Here is a 21119-nt window from a genome sequence, read left to right on the forward strand (position 1 = left end):
CAAGTACACAAAGGGAGATATTTCTTTCATTGACAGCTCACTTGCACATCATTTTAACTGTAGCAAAGTATACCAACTCCTGAAGGAAGAAGCCTGTTTGGTCGTGATTTAAGTATCCTAAATATATTGATCCCAGTTAGACTGCTGATTTTTTGGTTTTCAGTGTCAATGTGTGTGATTAAGTGTCACTTTGTCAACCTTGTATGTCTGTAAATCTCTGACCAACTGTGCTACAAAGTGTCCTTGAGCAAGACACTGAACCCCAAGTTGCTCACGATGGACAGGCCAGCCATGGCGGCTTCTCAACCATCGGTGTATGAATGTGTGCGAATGGGTGAATGAGAGGCAAATTGTAAAGCCCATTGTCCTGTAATGTAGAAAGGCGCTTTATAAATGCAGTCCATTTACTGTTTATGTATGGAAGTCTGTTGGTTGTTGAATCTTTTTTTTATGTAATGGAAGTTTCTGTGTTTTCAGTGAATTCCTTGTTTTTCACCGTTTGCCTTACAAGGTACTGTATTGTATCTTTACTAACTTTCCTGTGATGTCCGCCAAAGACACATTAGAAACCTACCTACAACTTGAAGCTTATTAAAAATTAGTTTATATAATTTCAACTACGATGACCACCCATTATTCTGTCATTACCAAGTCCTAACTGAGGGCCCACAATCCAGTGATGGATATGTTTTGTTACGTTGCCCTCTTGTGGCGGAGAAAAGTCTCTACTCAAAGAATGCTGTCTCAATTAGTACCAAATTATTCCCCCTCATCTCACTTTCACAATACTGAGCAAGGCTCTTTGTATTGTTTCAATAACGACAGTCATGCACAAAAGCTCTTTTGGCTCACGAGTTGCATTCACCACCCATATCCTTTTGTGATTAAGGGCCACTGAATATTTTGTACCATAATAAATCTTTTATGACATGTATTTGATGCTTTAAAAGTAGATTTTGGTTTGGGTTACTTGTTAGTTATATGGATATTTTAAGAACCTGTATGTTTGAGCAATATCTTGAAATAATGATGTCCCTTTGGTAATGTCTTAAACACCACTGATAATGAACTGAGTTCTGTGTAATGGTGTTTGATCTTATGTTTTTGTTGCAGTAAATGCATTTATGGGTAAAGCACTGTTTTGTCACTACTCTGGCTCCTGGATTTGTGAAATGATAGTTAAAAAAAACATGCTAACCAATCGTAGATATCCTGTTCCAAGTCCTTAGAGTTTATTTTTAAGCTGTGTAACAGTGCGTAGCCAGCTGTAATAAACTGACATGTGACTGAAGTCTATTCTTCTGTGATTCTGTTCAGAGCAATAATTGCACTGATACCACGCCAACTTCTATCTCTCTGTAAGGAAAACACTCACAAGTTGCAACATCTTTTACATGTTTTATTGACACATTATTTAGACACACTGGCGTGAATAAACATTGATTCATCTAAAATCATTACATTCATTTTCATCTTGGGTTTAAAAAGTAGACACAACTAATTCTTGTAATTATTTCACTTTGTAAAAAAAAGGGGTCCGCATTTTAAGTAATTTCAGATTGTTAAAGTACTGTCAATCAAAGCAAACAGGTTAACTCACAGTAGATGACACCTGATGGTGTTTACTGGCGGCCTGGAAACAAGTGGATGCAACAACTGCTGTTTTTGTCCAGTGGAACTCTGTATTGAAAACATAAAAACATGTTGTAATCTTGTCAGAAGCTTACAGTGTAAATTATTTGGAAATACATGTTGCAAGTTAACTAAACATTTAATGGCTGATCAACAAATATTTCAAGTGAGTGCTTCATACGGCAATGAACTGCACTGCAGTCAGCATGGACGGAATCATGTGTGCAATTGAAGTTGACACATTTGTGGCTTTTGCAGATTACTGTTCTAGAAGTAAATCACTTTCTAACAGTAATACATGAGCAAATATTATGACATTAGATTTGCGGAACTGTGGTGATTGTACAATGCCATATTGTACACCAGTTTACAATTACAAAATGTTGAGATGTCCTACCAACAGTGGCACAAAATTATAATTTGGTACCTTTACAAAGGATTATAGGTGACACTTTGACCAGACTATAAAACTTAATTTCTCCAGATTTAGGTCCCCCCAATGGGCCTATTTTCTTAACAGTGTGTATCAAGACAAAAGCTAATATCTCAAAACACTCCAGAACACCTTCCTAAGCATCGTATTGCTGCTCAATATATTGGTGAGTGAATATCTCTCAGGTTTTGCATTATTCAAAACTGGGGCAGTATTACAATGTCACATGTAGCTGCTCATACAGCCTCAATATACTGGGAGCAGAGTAAAAAAGCATACTGGTATTAGTAAAGTGCCGGCTGCCAGATTAAACAGTCAAGTATTGGCCACAGATTGATTTTCTTTTCACAAGCTACATTTTGATTGCTAACTGGTGGCATGCGATAGATTTACACAGTCCAGGACTGGGCCTTCTTTATATCTCACATTAATGTTCTCCATTTCATTAACTGAAGGTTATCATTTGTGGCCTGAAGTCATTAACATGTCCTAATGCAAAGACAATTTTGTGCCAGCAGCCATTTCCTTATGTCATAATTCCTTTAAATTACATTTGCCTAACTGATATTAATACTTTATGCTTGAGCAAGAAAGAATCAAATTGAGGTTTCTTTTATAATATCAATAACATTATCTATGATCAGAAATGGCTTACTGACAATGTTCAACATGAATGAATGTAAGTCTTGAAAAGGAAATACAGTGGCTTAAAGTGTTTGTTTTTTTATAACCGAGCCTACGGTTCAGTTTTCTCACAGACCATATTAGATCATATTAATATTGACTGACATGATGAATCTTCAAGTGAATTATAGTAATCCCAATTTGGTTTTACATCTCTAATAAGGCTGTAAAAACAACTGAATGTGCAGCATTTATGCAGTAACCTAACTGTAAAATTCAATGAACGTAAACACACACCTCTGCATGAGTATATTACCATGAGTATACATTTGGGTTTTAAAATGTTCTCTATTTGAGACAATTATCATTTTGTTTTGCCGATTCCCAAGGTGCTGATGGGAGCAGTATTATGCGCAATGGGTTACTGTGGGCAGTAAATGGTCCTGTTATCTTACACAATTGGATTTATGCCAATTGCCATCTGTGTAAATAACCTCAGTAATGACTTTGGCTGAAAACTAGTGTGCCAGTTTGCATTTGATATTGCAAAATGTGGTGTTGATACTTTATACTTACCACTGCTGCCTAAGCCACCGATACAGACCTGGCAGGCAGCACCTTTTCTCCTTACTCACCCTCATGTCGTTTTTGTACAGCGGTTGTACAGTGATACCAGCTCTGTCCTGGGTGTCTGGTGTGCATGAGTGCGATTTGTCAGGTAGACTCTGAGAGGAGAGCAGGAGCTCCTTGGTCCTCAAGATGGCAATGTTTCTCTAGTGAAGTAAGGGTTCCTTCTCAGCACAGAACACAGCATTTGTTTTCTCACAACTATGACTAAACTGGATGGTAGGAGGAAATGGAAAACTTTCTTTCCTGTGTAAAGTGGCCTTAAACTCATAAAAAGGGCATTGGCAAAATAAACAGGTCTCCTAGAAGAATTTGGGGGAGGATGTGGGGTCCGCAGTGTGGATTCCTTCCAGCGGTGTCAAAAAAAGGGTAAACAATTTAGCCTGTTCGTGTTTCATTTCCATGCTGCAGCAGAACTCGGATGACGATGGAATACAGCTTCAGCACAGCAAACACAAGTCTTCACTCTTCTCCTCGGAGAGAGTTCAATCAGAGGAGAACACAAAGACGGGGGCAAACAATATTCCTAGCTGAGGTTAGGGCCAATCCTCTTCCCTGAGCCAAACATTAAGTCAAATCAAATCATAACTGGGCAAGTATAATAAAGACAAATCAGCCCAGTGGTTCAGCTTGGCCTCTGCAGTGAGACAGCTTGAACTGTAGATGCTATGGAAATTTCAGAGCGGTGTCACCCACAATCTCCCGAGTGGAGTGTGTGACGGCCGGTGATGGGATTTCCTCAGCTCCTACTCAGAACCAGGAACAATGCACATGAAAACCTTTAGAGTAATGAGCAGGGAAGACAACAGGATACTGGCACGTGCTGCTGTTTGCTCCCGCCCTCGACTCCCGAACTGCACCGCTGCATCTGCCAGTTGCAGTTTCACACTGCAACTGGCTGTAAAGAAGAGGCAGCGGAGGCTCCTTGATCCTGATCAGGTGTTCACATGCCAACAGGAAACGTTGAGGGTATAACGGGGGATCATGGGGGAGTAAATTATGATGGCCAACTTAGGAGCTCAGAACAGGCCTGTAAGCAAACAGCGATCCTCACACGATACGGGGGTCTCTCTTCACTGCTGCTAAACAAACTGCAAATTGTCTCCCTTTTCGTGTGCAGAAACAAAATTTCAAGTGACAACTCCTTCGAAACACAATAAGGTATGGCAGCGTGTTTCTTCAATTCACTTCCATCGAAGAAACATGTTTCCCTTAAAATGAACAATTTATTGATAATCGGTCACATTAAGTGCCCAAACGCACTTGCAGGTATGTGAACAGCTTCGCATGGGCTCTATGGATTTTCCTTTCCCATGACATCAAAGTGTACATTGCTCAATTTTCCATTTTAAACAGAAGTCATCACAGGTGCAGATGGGATACACAACTTAAAAGTTGCCTCATTATTGAGGACTCACAAACATCTCTGCAGAGGCTTTCAGCTCTGCACTCGTCTCCTCATGAGTCCAACGCTGAAGTGGGTTCGACGTTCACACATTACATTTTTCTGACGTATTCATTTTTTTCAATACATTTTAAACCAAACTCAGCAAATAATAATTCAGGGTGGATTACTATTGCATGACAAACATACAATGGCAAAACAAAATACGGTAAGTAGGCCTTGGGAACATGTTGGCAGGCATGAGTAAAATATTGTCAAATGTATACCTCTAAACTTTAAATTCAAACATGAACTGTTAAAAGTATTTCTAAAACTTTAAACTTACACAGACCTTACTGAACAAATAGCAGGTTTTTGTTATTTTGTACCAACATTTCACTGATACTGATTATTATTATTCTTGGAGGTCCTACTGGTTTCAGAGCAATAAATGAAACAACACAAAACTCTCTAAGCTTTTTTTTTATCCATTACTACTGTAGTTTTTCATAGATCACATTACACAACCATTTCTAAGGTAGGGATGCATAAAATAAAAAGTAAAAATATGAAAAACATGTTAGCATTTACTTTACTATGCGCATTGTGTTATGGGCTGCTCCTTGGGCAAAAAAATCTCACATCTGTTAGTATTTAGCATTCCACATAGAGTTGACATTACAGTTTAGTTTTACCAGTGGACATGCACTGTCTATCGTTGTCTATCTTGTAATTTGGTGTTCTAATATTGCGGAACACATTAACAAAAGATACTCTCAAATCCAAACCATGAACCTGAACATCATTTTCAAACAGAATTCACAACATAAACAAGCTTTATCTAGAGACGCTTTAACTAATGATCTTTAAAATGTTTTCCAACTTTAAGAGCACACACAGCCAGGCCAGTGTGAGTCCAGTCCATCAAAACTAAAACACATTGCGTATCTTTTCTTCAGTACACCACACTCGTTCACCAAACTGAATAAGCTTTCATGTTGTCATCAGGATGAAGGCCAGATAACCGAAAACATCTGGTGAATAAAGTGTGGTGTACTGGAGAAGAGTTGTGTGACGTGCATTGACCTTTCAAATGTTCCTACTCCTAATTAGCTTTGTAACTGCAGTACCAAATCATTCACTACACCCTTACTGAAAACCTTCAATTCAAAAATGTCAGGCTCATCTTTGTCTCCATCCATCAAAAACTGTTTATAGTAGATTATAGTTTCAGATTCTCATGTCAATGCCAGCATAGGTGGTAGACACAATAACACCTATACAATCTAAGGCAATACAGTATAATAGCCAGGACACAAACATGACCTTTGTTAAGCTTGTAATTTGTTAGCTTTTGTTAACACTGTCAGGGAGGTGTGGCTTGTGAGGCCATTGTTTGTGGTTTAATTGTAAAAGAGGTGTTATTGTATCTACTCAATGCATTTCTAAATACTCTAGTGCTTTTCTTGTAGTACTGTTTGAGAGCTAACATTTTAAACATGACATTTTTCTTTGACTTATCTCTTCTTAAATAAAACTTAAAATGTATTCACCGAATGTTCCTCATATTTTACTGTTTTACTGTATTCTGACTGAATTACTGCAGGTTTATGGTTGTGAGCAATTCATACACGCTTTAAAAAAATAGTTTCAAAAACACACATCCTTTTAGTTATGTAGGAGGGTCTGTCCTTTTAGTGGATTACATGGCAACATACAAACACTCAAGAACCATACTAGTGTACCCCATGATGCAGAACACACAGCATGCAATAGTTAGTGACATACAGCAGATTTTCTCTCTTTTTTTTTTTTTTACACCATTTGAACTTAGTGTTCTGATTTTTTTTAAGATGCTCCACGAACCACAATCATGACCAGATAGTCCTCTTCACTTTTAGCCAGAGCTTTGGCAGAGGAATCCAGGAACTGCTGGGAGAAATCACAGGGAGGGAAAGCATGAAGAACTCCTGTGTTGTCTTTATCTCTGCTCCCTCCCACAGGCAGGCTGATGACTCCAGCTGCTTGTTTTTGGTTGAGGTAGGACACCAGGTTGCGAAGCGGCCGCTGAGTTGAGGCTGCAGGGTCAGATGAAGATGAATCCTCTGTGGTCCCAGGAACTGCCAGCAGGATGGCGTAGCCACCGGGACCCGCCACCTTGATGCGCCGGGATACCTCGTCAAGCTTGGGCTGGTCCAGACGGAGACGCTGGGTGATCTTTAGCTCGCTCACCTGCCTCCCTGTTGTGCCCTCAACAAGCAGGTCGCTGGCTACGCTGTGATCGCCCTCCAGCAGGTGCATGTTGGCTGGGAAGTTGCTGTTCTTAAGCAGCAGCATACCATGCCAGGCCAAACTGAGTTTGGTGCCATCTGGTTTGGACGGCTGGCCTCCCTTGAAACTGCTCTCAGAACGTTCTCTCTTGGCTGGCCCCTTCCCACCATCGCCTGCTTTGCGCTTACGCTCTCCAACTGCTGAAACGCCGCAGCTTGAAGGTCCCTTGTCAGAGAGACTCTGGCTTTTGAGTCTTCGTTCAGCCCCACCTTTTTCCAGGCTGCTGTGACGTTCTTGTGCAGGGGAGGGCCTCTCGCCTCGCAGAGGGCGCTCTGAGTCACTGAAGCGCCCTCCATCTCTGCTGCTACCTCCAGGACTGCCATCTGGAGAAGCACGTCTACGCCTTACTGTCCTCTCAGTGCTGTCAGGGGAGTGGTCTATATGTCGTCCGTCCTCCATTACACGCCGCTTGCGTGCAGGTTCTCGTCCCTGCAGCTCTCGTTCCAGAGACCAGGGCTCTTGTGCCCGCCGCTCACGTTCCAAGTGCTCCAGAGGCTCAAAGGGTGAGGCACGTACCCGATCACGAATAGCTGGGTTGGGCCACTCAGTTCCAGGAAACAGCTCTCTCTCCCTGAAGTGAAGCGACGGTGGAGTCCGTTCCCTGACCCTCAGGGGTTCAGGTGTGGCACGGTGGACAAATGACTCAGCCACCATGTCAAACGGTGGTATTGGGAGAGGCTGCAGGAACTGCTGCTGGTAACGATGCTCATTGTCAGCAAAGTCCACTCTAAGTCTTCTCTCTGGTCCTCCCAGTGGGAAGCCCCTCATGTGTGTGCATGCTGCTTGTGCAGCGTCCAAACTTTCATACTGAATGTAGGCCCAAGTATCCCCTTTTCTGTAGTCAATGCTTCTTATAGTGCCAAAGCGATCAAACTCTCTTGCCAGGGCAGCCACAGGAACCCAGGGTCCAAGTCCACCCACCCACAGGCGTGTGCTGGGAGTTGCTTTACCATAGCCTATCTTTATGGCATTGTGGCCTACTATTTTGCCAGACATACTAAGCTTTGCACGGTGAGCCATGTCAAGATTCTCGAATTTCAGAAATCCATATGTGCTGGTCTGTCCCCGTGTGGGTCTTTTAATGTCCACTTCTGTTATGACCCCAAACCTGTCAAAAGCTCTCCTCAGGTCTGCTTCTGTCACAGTTATGTCTAGATTGCCTAAAAACAACGTCCTATTGGCTCTTTGGTCATCTTCTGGAGATATAAAATCCTCCTCACGAAAAGCTGCTCGCTCAGCAATGAAAGCTGGGCGTGCCCTGGCTTCAAACAGGGCAAACTCCCTGTCCCGCTCCAGTTCTCTGGGCAAAGGGGGCGGCGGGGGAGGGGGGAGCCGACCTAAGGCCAGCTGCTGCAGTCGGTAGTCTCTGTATCCAAGCCCAGTGGGCGAGAGGGGTCTCTGCAAATGCCTATGGCTTTGAGCTGCACCATACAAGTCTCTCTCCACAGGGGAGCGGCTTCTCCTCCTGTTAATGTACACTGCCTCAATTTTCAGCGGGCGGTCGTACAGCACTAACCGCCCCCTGGCGTGCTTAGCAGCTCTGGCGTCCTCCGGCTTCCTGAAATTCACAAACGCTATCCGCTCGTCGTTGCTACGGCTTATCTTAACGCTCACATCCCCGAATTTTTTAAATTCATGAAAGAGTCCATCCTCTATGTCTTCGTCGCTCAGCTGGGTGCCGAGGTCGCTTATTTTGAGGGTTTTGTACTCACTCTCGGTGCTGGGCGGCTGCACCCGCTGCTCCCCCCGTGAAGTGGTCCTCGGTGAGGCTAAATCAAGCGTCAAGCTCAGGTTGTGGTTTTTACCGAGTGAGCTAGCGGCAGCAGACTGACAACTGTGATTATTTCCAGTCCGACTATGACCGTCGAAATCTCTTTTTTCACCGAGCAGACTCCTTCTCGTCGAGCCGCCGTCGCCTTTGGTCGAGCTATTTCCATTATTACTCCCACTGGAAACAGAGAGAGCCCCCATTTTCTTGCTAGTCGGATGGCATCCTCCCCTGTCTCGTATATCGTCCAAGGCCCGAGAGCGTTTTTTAATCGGCGACCGCTCTTTACCTTTCATCTCAGTCCACACGGAGCCGACCCTCGGGACGCCTGGGCTTTTTTTATTGTTGTTTCTGCAAATTAGTGCAGGAAATTATTGAACTGAAAAGCGGATTTATTCACTGACCCTGCGGCAAAACAACAACAGTCGCCATTTTGTTAAGATTACTGTGAAGACCCGCCTCTTCGACCTGATTGGTTGAAAAAGTGGATGTAAAACTTTAAAGTACATGTCAATCATCCACTAAGACATTTAAATGTACATTTTTATTATGTATGCGCTTTTCACGTTTTGTAACGAAATGAAAGTGGTGGACATAAAAACTGGAGCAGTAGGCCTAGGCCTAGTGTGATTCAACACTAAACACCCACACATTCTGTGGCCTTTTATCAGTCAAAACCATATGACTCTAGTCTCACAATAGGCTACATTATAAGCACAAAATGTAGTATTTACCCTATTTAGAGATTCACAATTTAATGCAGGACTATGTGAATGTGCCCTCTTGTCTCTTTGTCCACCCCGTAGATGTGGCCCACCCTTTCACGTCCACCCCCAGTCAAATTACATATGGACAGCTCACAGTACACCCACCACATAGCATAATGAAATGTTCAAGTTTTGTGACAATAAAATTGAATCAATAATTTCACAGGAGGGGAGATAAAACGAGTATGGAACATCCTAATAGACCTAATGGGCCTACCACAAGGTGGCAGTATTTGAACGGAGACTCGAAAGGTACAGTAGCACATAAACCCTTGACTAATCCTGAAACATGACCTTGGATAGGCTCATGGCCCTTCTCTGTGGGTATGTGGACAAAGCAAGCTGCTGATCAACAAGTTGTATTGCATATTCCCATAAGTATAATGTTGCCAAGCTCCAGTCATAATTGTAGAACTTTTGTAAAGATGACAAATGTAATAAACTTTTAAGTTTTAAGTTAATAAGTAATTAATTAGCCCAGTATTGTCGGTTAATTGGATATATTTAAGGCCTTTTATCAGGTTACTTCTGACCACTTTGGATACTTTTAGATACAAGATAGAGTTTCCTTTTTGGAGGCATAAATTGAAAGCAAAATTAAAACACAACTGTTATTTGGCTTTTCCTTGTCCTTGGAGTTATGTACCTCCCATTTTCGAGTCCGGCATTTGTTTGAATCATTCTAATACAAAATAACACTTAGCTGAGTTCACTATTTCTATCAACCGCTTTTTGCACTTCTGGATTTGTGTAAAAATATTTTTGTGCACACTAACTACAATTAAATGCAAATAGTCAACTCAGTGTGGAAACTCAGTTTTTGTCCTGATGAACTGCTAGATGAAGTTGTTATGATTAATGTCTGGAAGCAGCCAAATACTTTATGACAGACTGTGTTAAACTTGCCTCACTCCATTGTTTGACTGTGTCACTGAGTGGTTGGCTGTGCTACCACATTGTTTAGCTTAAGTGGGACATGTTAATGCTGTTTATACTTCAAATACAAGGATCTGTTGTGTCACAATAGCTGCACTTCAAGGCCAAAATAAATCTTGTTGAGATCAAAGCTCAGTGGCCAGTAGGCAGCTGAAGGGATTTTAATGAGCATTAAATCATATTTTTTTGTCCATTAATGAGGCCAAGGGTATAGTAATTTCCAGACTCAGTGACAGTTTTCACCCAATGACCCTTACACACAGAGTGATGCTTAGTTAATAACTGCCCCCAGCATTGTGCACTCTTAACTCAACATTTTTCATTTCATTTCTGACAGATAAGGCAGCCTGATATATTGAGCGATACAGATCAAAGCTTTTGCCACACCACTGTGACTTTATTGACAACTGAATCAAAACTTGTGACCGCCTGTTGTAAGATGAGGCAATTAGATGTGGTCCTGTTTTTTTAAGTTGAATAAACCACACTGCATTTATATTATTTTTGGCTATTCTATTACAACTGTCCTGTTCAAGAGTTAACATAAGATTCACTAAGACACTGAGTTCCTCTTTTGTTTATGGACAGATAGATTTGACTGCTCCGTATCTAAATATAATATCAAAATTGAGCACTGATCCACCATCTGCTATTTCTTCAGCTTTTCTAAAGATGGCCATCTCCTCAATCCCTTATCCCAACTGACAGGTCTCCTTATCTTCTCCACTTAATCTGGGATTTAATCAGGGGGACTATGTAACTGCAGTAAGGGCTGCCATCTCCCAGGGCCTGGCTGGAATTTGAAGCTGTGGGTGTGGAAAGTGTTTCTGATGGGTTTGTGCATTCTTCTATTGGAACCACATGTTAGTGGCTCACACAAAACCCCGGCACAGACTGTAGGAATGGCAGCTGATCTGCCTCCATGGCTGTCATGGTGAAGCAAGCACAGGGAAAAGGAGAGCCAGTATATTCACCCGTTAAGGCATATACATTTCTGGGGAGTAAGATGAGCTTGGAATGGCTTTGTCCACCAGTGGAACTTTCTTTTTTCACAATTGAAGTTGCATTCTCAATCTTTCACAGATTGAAATGTTGGAACATCTGATATGAATGTGTATGTATGTGTTTAGTAATTTACACCAGATGAGATGGCACCATGCAAGTCAGTGTTTCCTTGACAATAAAGTACATTGTTTGGGGTAAAGTACAACAAGGAAAACTTACTGGGAATGCATTCAGAATACATGTGAAACCAAGTATGACACAGAAAGATATGCATGTAATCTTCTTTAAAAAGACAACACATGAATACATAAGTAATTATAAATAAAAGCAGATTAATATTACCAAACAAAACACGATCTGGGCCATGGTAACCCCAATTTCTTCTATTAAACTGTAAGTCATTACTCAGTTGGTCGGCTTTACCACTGATGCCAGATGTGAATGAAAAATGCCTCAATGTGAAGCCATCCTTCTGTGGGAGGCTCTACTTTATCATCAGAGTGTGGTCGCTCAGTTAGCTTTTCATTAATGAACCTGCCACTCGCTCCTGATACATGAGGTGCCACCTGAAGGCGTCTTGAAGTGAGGCCAAATATGCTGCACACATACGGTCTCCCAGTGCACTTCCTGAATACAAAGAAGCTCACTTCCCGCACAGCAGACATTTTTGTGTTTATGGAAACCAAAGCCTGTGAAGCATTTTTGCTTCACAACCACATTCCCAGTTAAATATGTGACACATACTGGTTAGCTCTCTTGGCTATTGTTTTTTTAAAAGAGTAATGTCAAGCCTAAAATAATTCCGTCTGAGATTGTTTCTTTCCCCGTTTTCCCAAAAAATAGTTCCCTGCTGAATAAGACAGATGATTTAGATGGAGGCCTTTATTACTGGTCACACTATAAAGCACAACAGACAAAAAAAAAACAATGATTAATATGATAATTACAATTTTTACATGCTTAAATAATTTTTCCTCTTTCGTCTCAGCATTGTGATATCAGACTAAAACTTGAAACAATAAAGTTCCTATGAATACACTGGGTTTTCGTGCTAGAGGCTCAAGTTGCCCTCAACATTCATGAAATTCATATTCCAAGATCTTCTGAATTGTGAAAAGTCTCCAAGTTGGCTTATATAAATGTTAAGAGGATTTTTTTTAGTCATATGCTGAGGTGGGTGTGTACATCAGGGACTGTCTATGAGTCAGGAATGTAATATGCTTTGGCTCAGTCAGTGCATAATGGGGAGCTGGCACCGTTGTGGTCATGTAGGCCAGGAGAGGATGCTGCCTGGCTCTTTGGCTTTCATCCGCAGCGCCACAAGGCCCGTCGGCTTGTAGTCGGTCTCGGGCCCCTCAATAGAAGGGGGCCCGAGGCCTCCTGGGAAGCTGTGGAGTGAATAGAGGCCGTTGATGCCCGGATGATGAGGCGGGTGGTGGTGATGGGGATGGCTGGGGGATGCGGGCATGCCCATGAAGCCCTGTAGATTGCTGTGGGGGTGAGGGTATGGACTCATGCAGGACGAGGGAATGGAGTCCGCTCCTAGGACACAGCCAGCTCCTGAACCACCGCCTCCTGCTGAAGCCGCCCCGGGCCACAGGTTGCCCTGCATCTGGACGGAGAGAGATTTAGAATAGGACACATTTAGAAGTTGATGGAATAAACATGGAAACACTTAATACTTTGTTATGAACACCAAATCAAGATACAATGTAGGTCAGATTGAGCTTCAAAAAGAAAGCAAATTCTCACAGCAGGATCAATTATTTGTATTGCTTCCACTAGAGCATGTATGTCATGTGAAAACTGCGGTGGTACCTGGTATGTATCATGGCGAGGGAGAAGAGAGATATCATATGTAGCAGCAAAGTGGTTGCGGACTTCCTGGATCTTCCCATAGCGTTCCCGTTTCCTCCACTTGGCTCTACGATTCTGGAACCAAACCTTTATAATACAAAAATAATAATACAACAGGAACATTTCAGAAGACAACAGGTCTCGTTCTGTTCATACACTCTCTTCTGTTTATAGCTATAAAACAAAAAGGTGTAAAAATATATAAGGTGGTTGCCCTGTTTGCCCTAACACACACCTGAACCCGAGCCTCGGTGAGCTCGGTCCTCAGGGCCAGCTGCTCCCGGGCATACACGTCAGGGTAGTGTGTCTTCTGAAACACTTTCTCCAGCTCCTCCAGCTGAAAAGTGCTGAAAGTGGTGCGATTGCGCCGCTTCTTGTTCTTGCCCGATAAGTCAATGGAGTCGGCGATAGAATCCCCTTGTAAACCACCGCCTGGCTCTTTCATCTTGCCACAACAGTCTGTGACGATGCCAGGATAGCCCATGGTCTTTGGAGCTCCTTTCTCTCTGACTGGAGGGCAAAAAGAAAAAGGTAGACTGTTTTATACATTTCAAAATAAATATAAATGAATATGCAAATTCTTATATTGTCAATTCATCAGAATAAATATTCTATTTGATGTATTTATACTGCTGTTAGGTTGTTTTTAAGGTACCATTTTTGGTTATTGTTAGGGTGTGATTTTTAGGGGGTTGATTTTTTATTATGATTTTGCCATCATCAAGTTCTGATTAAGATTTTAGCATTGTTTAAGTCTGTCAAATACTTATACAGGTATTCTGTTTTACATCGACTGGAACCCAGTTGTTGCTGCTGCCCATCTTGGCCAGGACACTTAAAAAATTATATTTGAATGAAAAATGTATTTCTATGTCAATGAAGCTGTCGTGGTTAAATAAAGGTTAAATACTATTTGTTTTTTAAATTACGGTTTTGTAGGTTTGCAGAAAAATTGGGTAGTACCCCGAGAAAAATCACCAACAAACCAGCAGCCATTTACAGGGTAACACAGATAACCATTGATATCTATAGCTAACTTACCCCTACTAATATGAGAATGAGACACGCAAATCTTTTCTACAGAAAAGGCCAGTGCTGGGATCAAATCAATCAAATCTCTTTGCATGTGAGGCACCAGTGCAAACAACTGAATGATCAACCACAACCATTTCCACTGCCAGAGAAAAAGTTTTAGTTTAAGACCAACACTGTATAATTCTACATTATGTTACAAAATCAAATTAAAACAGGGTCAAACATCAATAATTTTGTCTGAAAATCCATTAATCTCGTTCTTGTTTTTTATGCTTCTCAATTTTAATTCCAAACTCAATCCACCATAAGAGGCCGAACTGTGACGCAGAGAAAAACACACAACACTAATTCAGTCAAACAGTGATTTAATTTGATTAGCTCAGACAACCCATAGTGAACTCTTTAAGTTGGTTTGAATCAAACCCACAAGGCAATAAGCAAAAAACAAGATTTGATTTGTCACATTTGGAAGTATAGAAAATGAATGTTTAGGTTCACATTCCGAACGGACATTTATTTTATTTTATTTTATTTTATAGGAAACTTATTGCAATGTCCATGTCAAAATATTTACATTAGGATAAGACATTTAGGATACAGCACTGGATTATCTGACAAATGTATATCTGATAAAGCACATGATTGTGTGAATACATTCTACCCATTACATTCAGCAGTGAGGGGAAATCTGAAAGCATTATTTCCCTTCCTGTTAACAGGCCATGGAAAGGGCTGTTCCCTCCTGCAGTGTTTGGATTTTGTTGTCCATGTTCATTATGTTTAACCCTGAGCTCCAAAACAAAATCCCTCTCCGTCTATCTGCAGGCACTCACTTACTGGGGGCAGCGGAGACATTACTTTGCAATTTTCCAATTCAATATGCAGCCCGACAGAGAGCACTTTTCAATGCAACATTAATTTCCCCATGTCCATTAGATCCCACCTCACACCGCAGTTCATGCTGAAAATGTTCCCCGTTAAGATTTCAAACTGGGGCCGCAGGACATTGTATAGCTTTTAGCATGTCAAACACCCACATCCGCTCTGCCTCCAGAAAAGGCAAATAGAGGATACATTCAAAATGTATAGGTAGGAATATCATGCTGTGAGTATTGGGATCAATTCTAATACACTGAAATAGTCGAGATAGAAATTTAAACAGCTTCTTTTCCAGGCATCTTGCTCTAAACATTCAGCTTTTCAATTTGTGCAAAATGGTACTTCAGTCTTTAAAACATGTTTCATTCTGTTTCTTTAATGGATATATTCACTATATAATATTCACTGGTTTTAAATTATGCTGCTATAGTTATTATAGTAGATAATCAAAATTATGAAAATTAAAAATGAAGCAATCTCAGCCTCTAACAAAGGATTAAGGTTTGAACTTGCATTGATGCTGCTGAGTTAAAAAAAGGATTTAAATAGTGTGTGAGTATTTTAGGTGTATTTGTGTGTGTATGATATTTTTTATATCAGAAGGTATGAATAAGGTAAGAAATGTATTGTGCCTGTGGATACGCAGATATGCCATTCAGATGGAGAGAGAAAACAGATTTCTGACTGGAAAAACTTTGTACATGTAAACCAGAATTTACCAATATAGCATATGAAACATCTTAATAAAAGATATTCAAGCTAAAAACTCAATAGTGAGAAACCTTTCAGCCCTTTTGTTGGAAAAATGTAAGTTTTTATTATAAAAATCAATTAATTTATTGTGAAACAATTTAGGAAAAAATAAACTTACCCATTAATATAGTTTTGCTGATTCTGTATTACAATTGCAAGACAATAATATAATATAACTAAATTAAAACTTCAAAGTGTGAAGATGGTTGAAGGGTTTTGAATGTGTTGGCCTGTCCCACCATCAATAAACTTTCCTCCCACTGACAAAACAGGAAGCCATCTCTGCCTTTGAGGTGAACAGACCCAAACTCAAAAACACACAAATGAAGAGTAGTATGGGTAAACACACACACACACACACACACACACACACACACACACACACACACACACACACACACACACACACACACACACTGTATTTATTCTACATGCATACATGCAAAGCCCTGCACTTACAGTTAAATACCCAGCATTTTATAAAATAAATTAAACTAACACTGATCATCAATTGTCAGTGCACAAGCATGCGTATGTGTGTGTGTGTGTGTGTGTGTGTGTGTGTGTGTGTGTGTGTGTGTGTGTGCACATGCATGCACGTGCGTGTGTGTGCATGTGTCCGTGTGTGTGACAGAAGAATGGGGAAACTATACATGCCTTTTCTTATTTAAACCCAATTTATAAGAAAAGTAATAAAAGTCCACTTTCAAACAGGACAGCTGATATCGTTATCATAACTAATTGTGAAAAAAGCCTTTTGGCTGTCTTTGGCTGTAACATAAATCAAGCAGTTGTATATTATTCTGGACACAGATATCACAAAGACCTTATCTGCGCTCATATCCTCTGTTGCTTTGCAGAATCATCAACACCAATAAATAAGTGAAAGACCACTTCGTTTCTTCAGGCTCCGGTTCAACAGTTGTTACTTTTCTTCCCAAGATGGACATTTACAGGCTAATAAGTCTGACAGCCTTTGAGCACATGCCTGCGTGCAAAATTCTAAGTCAATTCTGATGTTTTACATTACAAAAATGTGCACATGAATAGAATAAGAAGCAGTTTGAAAAGAGAATGCAAGGACTAAAATACAGAAATATTAAAATGAATGTTGGCCTGAAAAAGCTGATGGCTGACTAGTAGCTTGACACACCCAATTTGCTGCCAGCCAGGCTGACCTTTAACCTCTCTCACTTTACATCAAGGACTGTCAAGAGAAAGAAATCGTGCTGACATTTTTATCACAACCATGCCTTCATTTGCATAGTCAGTAAAAATCAATCAACACTTTTGTATAATTTTCAGTTGAAATGACACATGTGCAAAGCCTGCAAGCTGCAAAAAAACTGATCCACTGTCATTTAATGTCTTACTAAATTTAACAAAGCATTGCAAAGAATAAAGATTATTCTTATATTTTATTAGTCCACTCAACCATTTATTTTTTACACCCGCATACCTTGTACATTATATATTTTTTAAAATGCTAATATATATGCAAGAAATACTCAAAATAACGTTATGGCTCTGAAGTATATCACGTACCAAAATCCAGTGTAGGCCAATTGTCAAGCAATTGTGCTTTTTTCATACAAAGATAGTTCAGACAAACAAGCGAAGATGATCGTTATTATTAGTAGGCTAGTTGTAAAGATATTGCTGTTGCTTCTACTTTTACTTGTCGGCCAGTTAGTTGCTCTTTTTTTAAAAAAGTATTTTCTTTTTCTAACACATACATTCTCTTTAACTCACCTTCCGAGTTGTTCTCATAAAACGCCGGCTTGCCGCTTATCGCTGTCCCCTTTTGATCCTGGTTTATACTCTCCAAGAACTTGCTGTGTTTGGACGGGGACCCGGACGGGTTCGCCGAGGCAGGGCCGTGCGTAAAGTCCACCGCAGCATCACCAAACCTCCCCATGGCGGCGGCGTACAGATCACCGCGCAGGCTGAGGCGGTGCGGAGGAGGAAGAGGAGGAAGATGCGAGGGTTTCTGTAGTTCATCGCAGGAGAGAAAGGAGCCGGAGCCGTTGTGCTCCAGTCTCGGTGAGTTTTCTGGCGTCCTCCTGCTGGTCTGCGAAGAGAAAGGCAAACAACTCTCCGTCTCCATCTTACTGGTCCAGCAGGTAGTAGGCTATAGACAACAGCGACTGGGCGCTGATAGTGTGGACGCCGGAGTGAGACAGTTTTTTTTTCCTCTTCTGTGTTCATGTCAAGTGGGTGGGATTTAACAGATCAGAAACAAAGACCCGTGAAACCCGGATTGGAGTATGTGTGTGTGTGTGTGTGTGTGTGTGTGTGTGTGTGTGTGTGTGTGTGTGTGCGTGTGCGTGTGTGTCTATTACAGCATCCAGCAGTCTGATATAATCCGCCAAAAATTCAATCACGTGTGGTTTCTGTCCCTCCAATTAACCATTTAATTCCTATTTCATATATTGTTATGGGCCTAATCACCAAATCAAGCAGGACAGGAGAAGCAGACGGCAGACACACACAACAGTTTATGAACGAACAAATAGACCAAATAAAAACTGAAGGCCATTACGTCTGTTAATTTGTTTATTTATACATTTTATGTATGCTAGATACTTCATTACATTTTGACTTTATTTTATGTCCTTTCTTTTTTTACTTTTCACAGTCGGGCGTAACGAGTGGGCCTAAATGTTTTCCTGTCATTTATAGGCCTACTCTCTTCCTTTTCGTTTTCTAAATAATTCTGCACGCACAATTAAGTAGCCTATTCAATTTACTATCGGTCATATCTTTATTTTCCATAAGATTTCGATGCATTATTCTACTGCCAATAAGCATGTTTATTTCTGCTAAACCAGAAAAGGGAAGACACCGATAGCCTACCTGTTACCAAATTACCAAATTCACTGTTGTGACACAAATTTCTGACCATTAAAAAAAATCATGTAAATAATGAAAAGAAAAAGACTAATGCATTATGTGGAAATCAGTTCCAAAGACTGCAAGATCAAACTAATTTGGATAATAAATTACACAAATCCATATGTAAAAATCATCATTAGCCTAAATATGGTAGGCCTACGTATTATTATAAACAAAATATGGAAATATATTGATCATTCATTTAACTGTCCACTCACTAATATTGGCCTATTATTTTCGCTCTCTTTGTTTTTGAACAGATAAAGACCGTCAAAATGCGTCGGCACTGATCAAACGAAGTAACGATAGGCTTTAACCGTATTTATCCTTATATAGATATAGAGCTATAGAGACATTTTAGAGGCCGTTATCTAAATTATATTAATTTAAAACTAGAACTCTAACAATTATTAATTTAAGCAAAAATTAATATTATCTTGATAATGCAACATCCCAAAAAAACAATGGTAGGCCGAAATAAAGGTTATCATTATTACAGTGATGAAACACAAAATACTCATGTGTCTGCTGATATTTACAGTAGTTCACTTCGCTGTTTCCTTGTCATTTAACTTTAAAGTATATATAGATATATACTGTCTTTCAAAAACCATGGAAACAGCAAAACCATAATGAAGGTCATAACATTCCCCTGCTTGCAGTGAAATACATTTTTAATTATGCAATCCAATTTTTAAATGTTTGTGGGATTTTTACTTGAGCTCACTTGACAACTGTTTTGATAAGAGTCAATATAAAATAATAACATCTTAAGTAAAATCAGAAAAAAAATGCTTTGTCCAACAGAGCACACAATGTGGTATTCATTTTAACCACGCAGCTCAAAATTGCCTGAATATCCTCAGAAAGAGTTGAACTCAGCAGTAAGATAAAAAGGTTTTTGATTCTAACATGTTATCTCCGATCTAGACAAACCTCGTCTAAACACGGTGCACTTACCAGGTTCAGACACGGTATTGTTGGTTTTGGGGACATCTCACCATCTCTCTGAATACCTGAGGCCGCACGCTGCTCAGCTGATGGACAAGTGTGTAAACATGAAGTCCATTTGGGCCGAGAGGCCTCATAAACCCCATTTGAATCCATTTTGAGCTCTGAAATATCAAAGTGTCCACAGTACACGTTACAGATCCAAGTGTAGGAAAAAAAAGGCTGTGCAACAAGAAATATGGAGTTAAGATGACATGTGAATGATGGCTCCAAGTGAGCTCAAATTCTTGCTTCAATCACTATTGTACAAAGTCTAACTTCAGAAGTTCAATGACAAATAGAAAAGCTGATTTAAAAAAAAAAAATACATTAATAAACCAACAGGAAAACATGTTTTAATTCTAATGACTTATTCATAATCCAATGTGCAGATAATACTCTCAAACTACATTCTTCTCTTTACTAAGAGACTCATAATAGTCAACAAAATGAAAATTCCAGTCTTTATCTGGACACAAATTGCAAAGACATGGCTGCTTCCCTGGAAAGGAAGAGCTCCTTCAAGTTTAAAATTATTAGTGACCTTAGATATAAGGCCTAATGACATTTATGTGTAACATGACTTAGATTAACATGTTTAAGTCAGTAGAGCGTAGAGGCTAAAACAAGCAGCGCTGTCATGTTAATTACAACCACAATGCCACCTTTTACCCTCCCACACTCTGAGTGTATTCATCCCCGTTAACGTCTGCATACGTGTAGTTGCCAGCATTTGTCAAACTGTCTGGCTCATCACCATTAAAAACCTCATAATTCTGTGAGAGGGGAAATATACGTTTTTAAGATGTACACACGGGGGACACGGATATGTTTCTCAAATCTCGTGACAAGCATGTCCTCTGTAGCCCGAGGCAGCAGAACACGAACCCAGCTGAGTAAATGCATTCCAGAAATGTGGGCAAGAGGAATAACGTCTGCGCTATGATCTCAGAGCCGCCGCAGGTAACAGTGTTTATATGAATACTGCATCAAGAGAGCATAAGATGTAGAGGATTATGGGTATGTTATTTGCTGAGGAATCAAAGCCTACTATGAGTCTGTGTGGATGTCTGTGTGCTGTGGTTTGTTTAATATACTTGGGGGGGGGGGGGGTCCATTCATTCATGCACTGAAAAGTCCAACTTTCACAGAGTATTGTCCTTTATTAAATAAGCACATTATGTGACCATAGTCAGAGATCGG

At 40.5% G+C, this 21119-nt stretch overlaps 2 protein-coding genes across 2 annotated transcripts; both read right to left on the minus strand.

Moving 5' to 3' along the window:
- Window positions 1–4522: 4522 nt before the first annotated feature.
- Window positions 4523–9255, minus strand: rbm15 (RNA binding motif protein 15). The gene is made up of 2 exons (XM_036007995.1): window positions 6355–9255; window positions 4523–6324 (listed from the first exon to the last, which is right to left on the minus strand). Exon 1 carries the CDS (start codon window positions 9093–9095, stop codon window positions 6549–6551), a length of 2547 nt encoding a protein of 848 aa, XP_035863888.1. The 5' UTR covers window positions 9096–9255; the 3' UTR covers window positions 4523–6324; window positions 6355–6548.
- A 3119-nt stretch (window positions 9256–12374) lies between these two features.
- Window positions 12375–18191, minus strand: alx3 (ALX homeobox 3). Its single transcript, XM_031286604.2, has 4 exons — window positions 17784–18191; window positions 13600–13874; window positions 13326–13451; window positions 12375–13119 (listed from the first exon to the last, which is right to left on the minus strand). The coding sequence occupies exons 1-4, from the start codon at window positions 18136–18138 to the stop codon at window positions 12772–12774; spliced, it is 1104 nt and encodes a 367-aa protein (XP_031142464.1). The 5' UTR covers window positions 18139–18191; the 3' UTR covers window positions 12375–12771.
- Between the last annotated feature and the right edge of the window lie 2928 nt (window positions 18192–21119).

The sequence above is a fragment of the Sander lucioperca genome, chromosome 12, assembly GCF_008315115.2.
Source record: "Sander lucioperca isolate FBNREF2018 chromosome 12, SLUC_FBN_1.2, whole genome shotgun sequence".
Taxonomy (NCBI): domain Eukaryota; kingdom Metazoa; phylum Chordata; class Actinopteri; order Perciformes; family Percidae; genus Sander; species Sander lucioperca.

Excerpts from the sequence above, each read along its gene's own strand:
- rbm15 (XM_036007995.1), bottom strand. The coding sequence starts at position 9,095 with ATGAAAGGTAAAGAGCGGTCGCCGATTAAAAAACGCTCTCGGGCCTTG.
- alx3 (XM_031286604.2), bottom strand. The coding sequence starts at position 18,138 with ATGGAGACGGAGAGTTGTTTGCCTTTCTCTTCGCAGACCAGCAGGAGG. Across the intron at positions 13,875-17,783 it reads TTATGAGAACAACTCGGAAG|TCAGAGAGAAAGGAGCTCCA; the intron begins GTGAGTTAAAGA and ends TTTGCCCTCCAG. Across the intron at positions 13,452-13,599 it reads TCACCGAGGCTCGGGTTCAG|GTTTGGTTCCAGAATCGTAG; the intron begins GTGTGTGTTAGG and ends TGTATTATAAAG.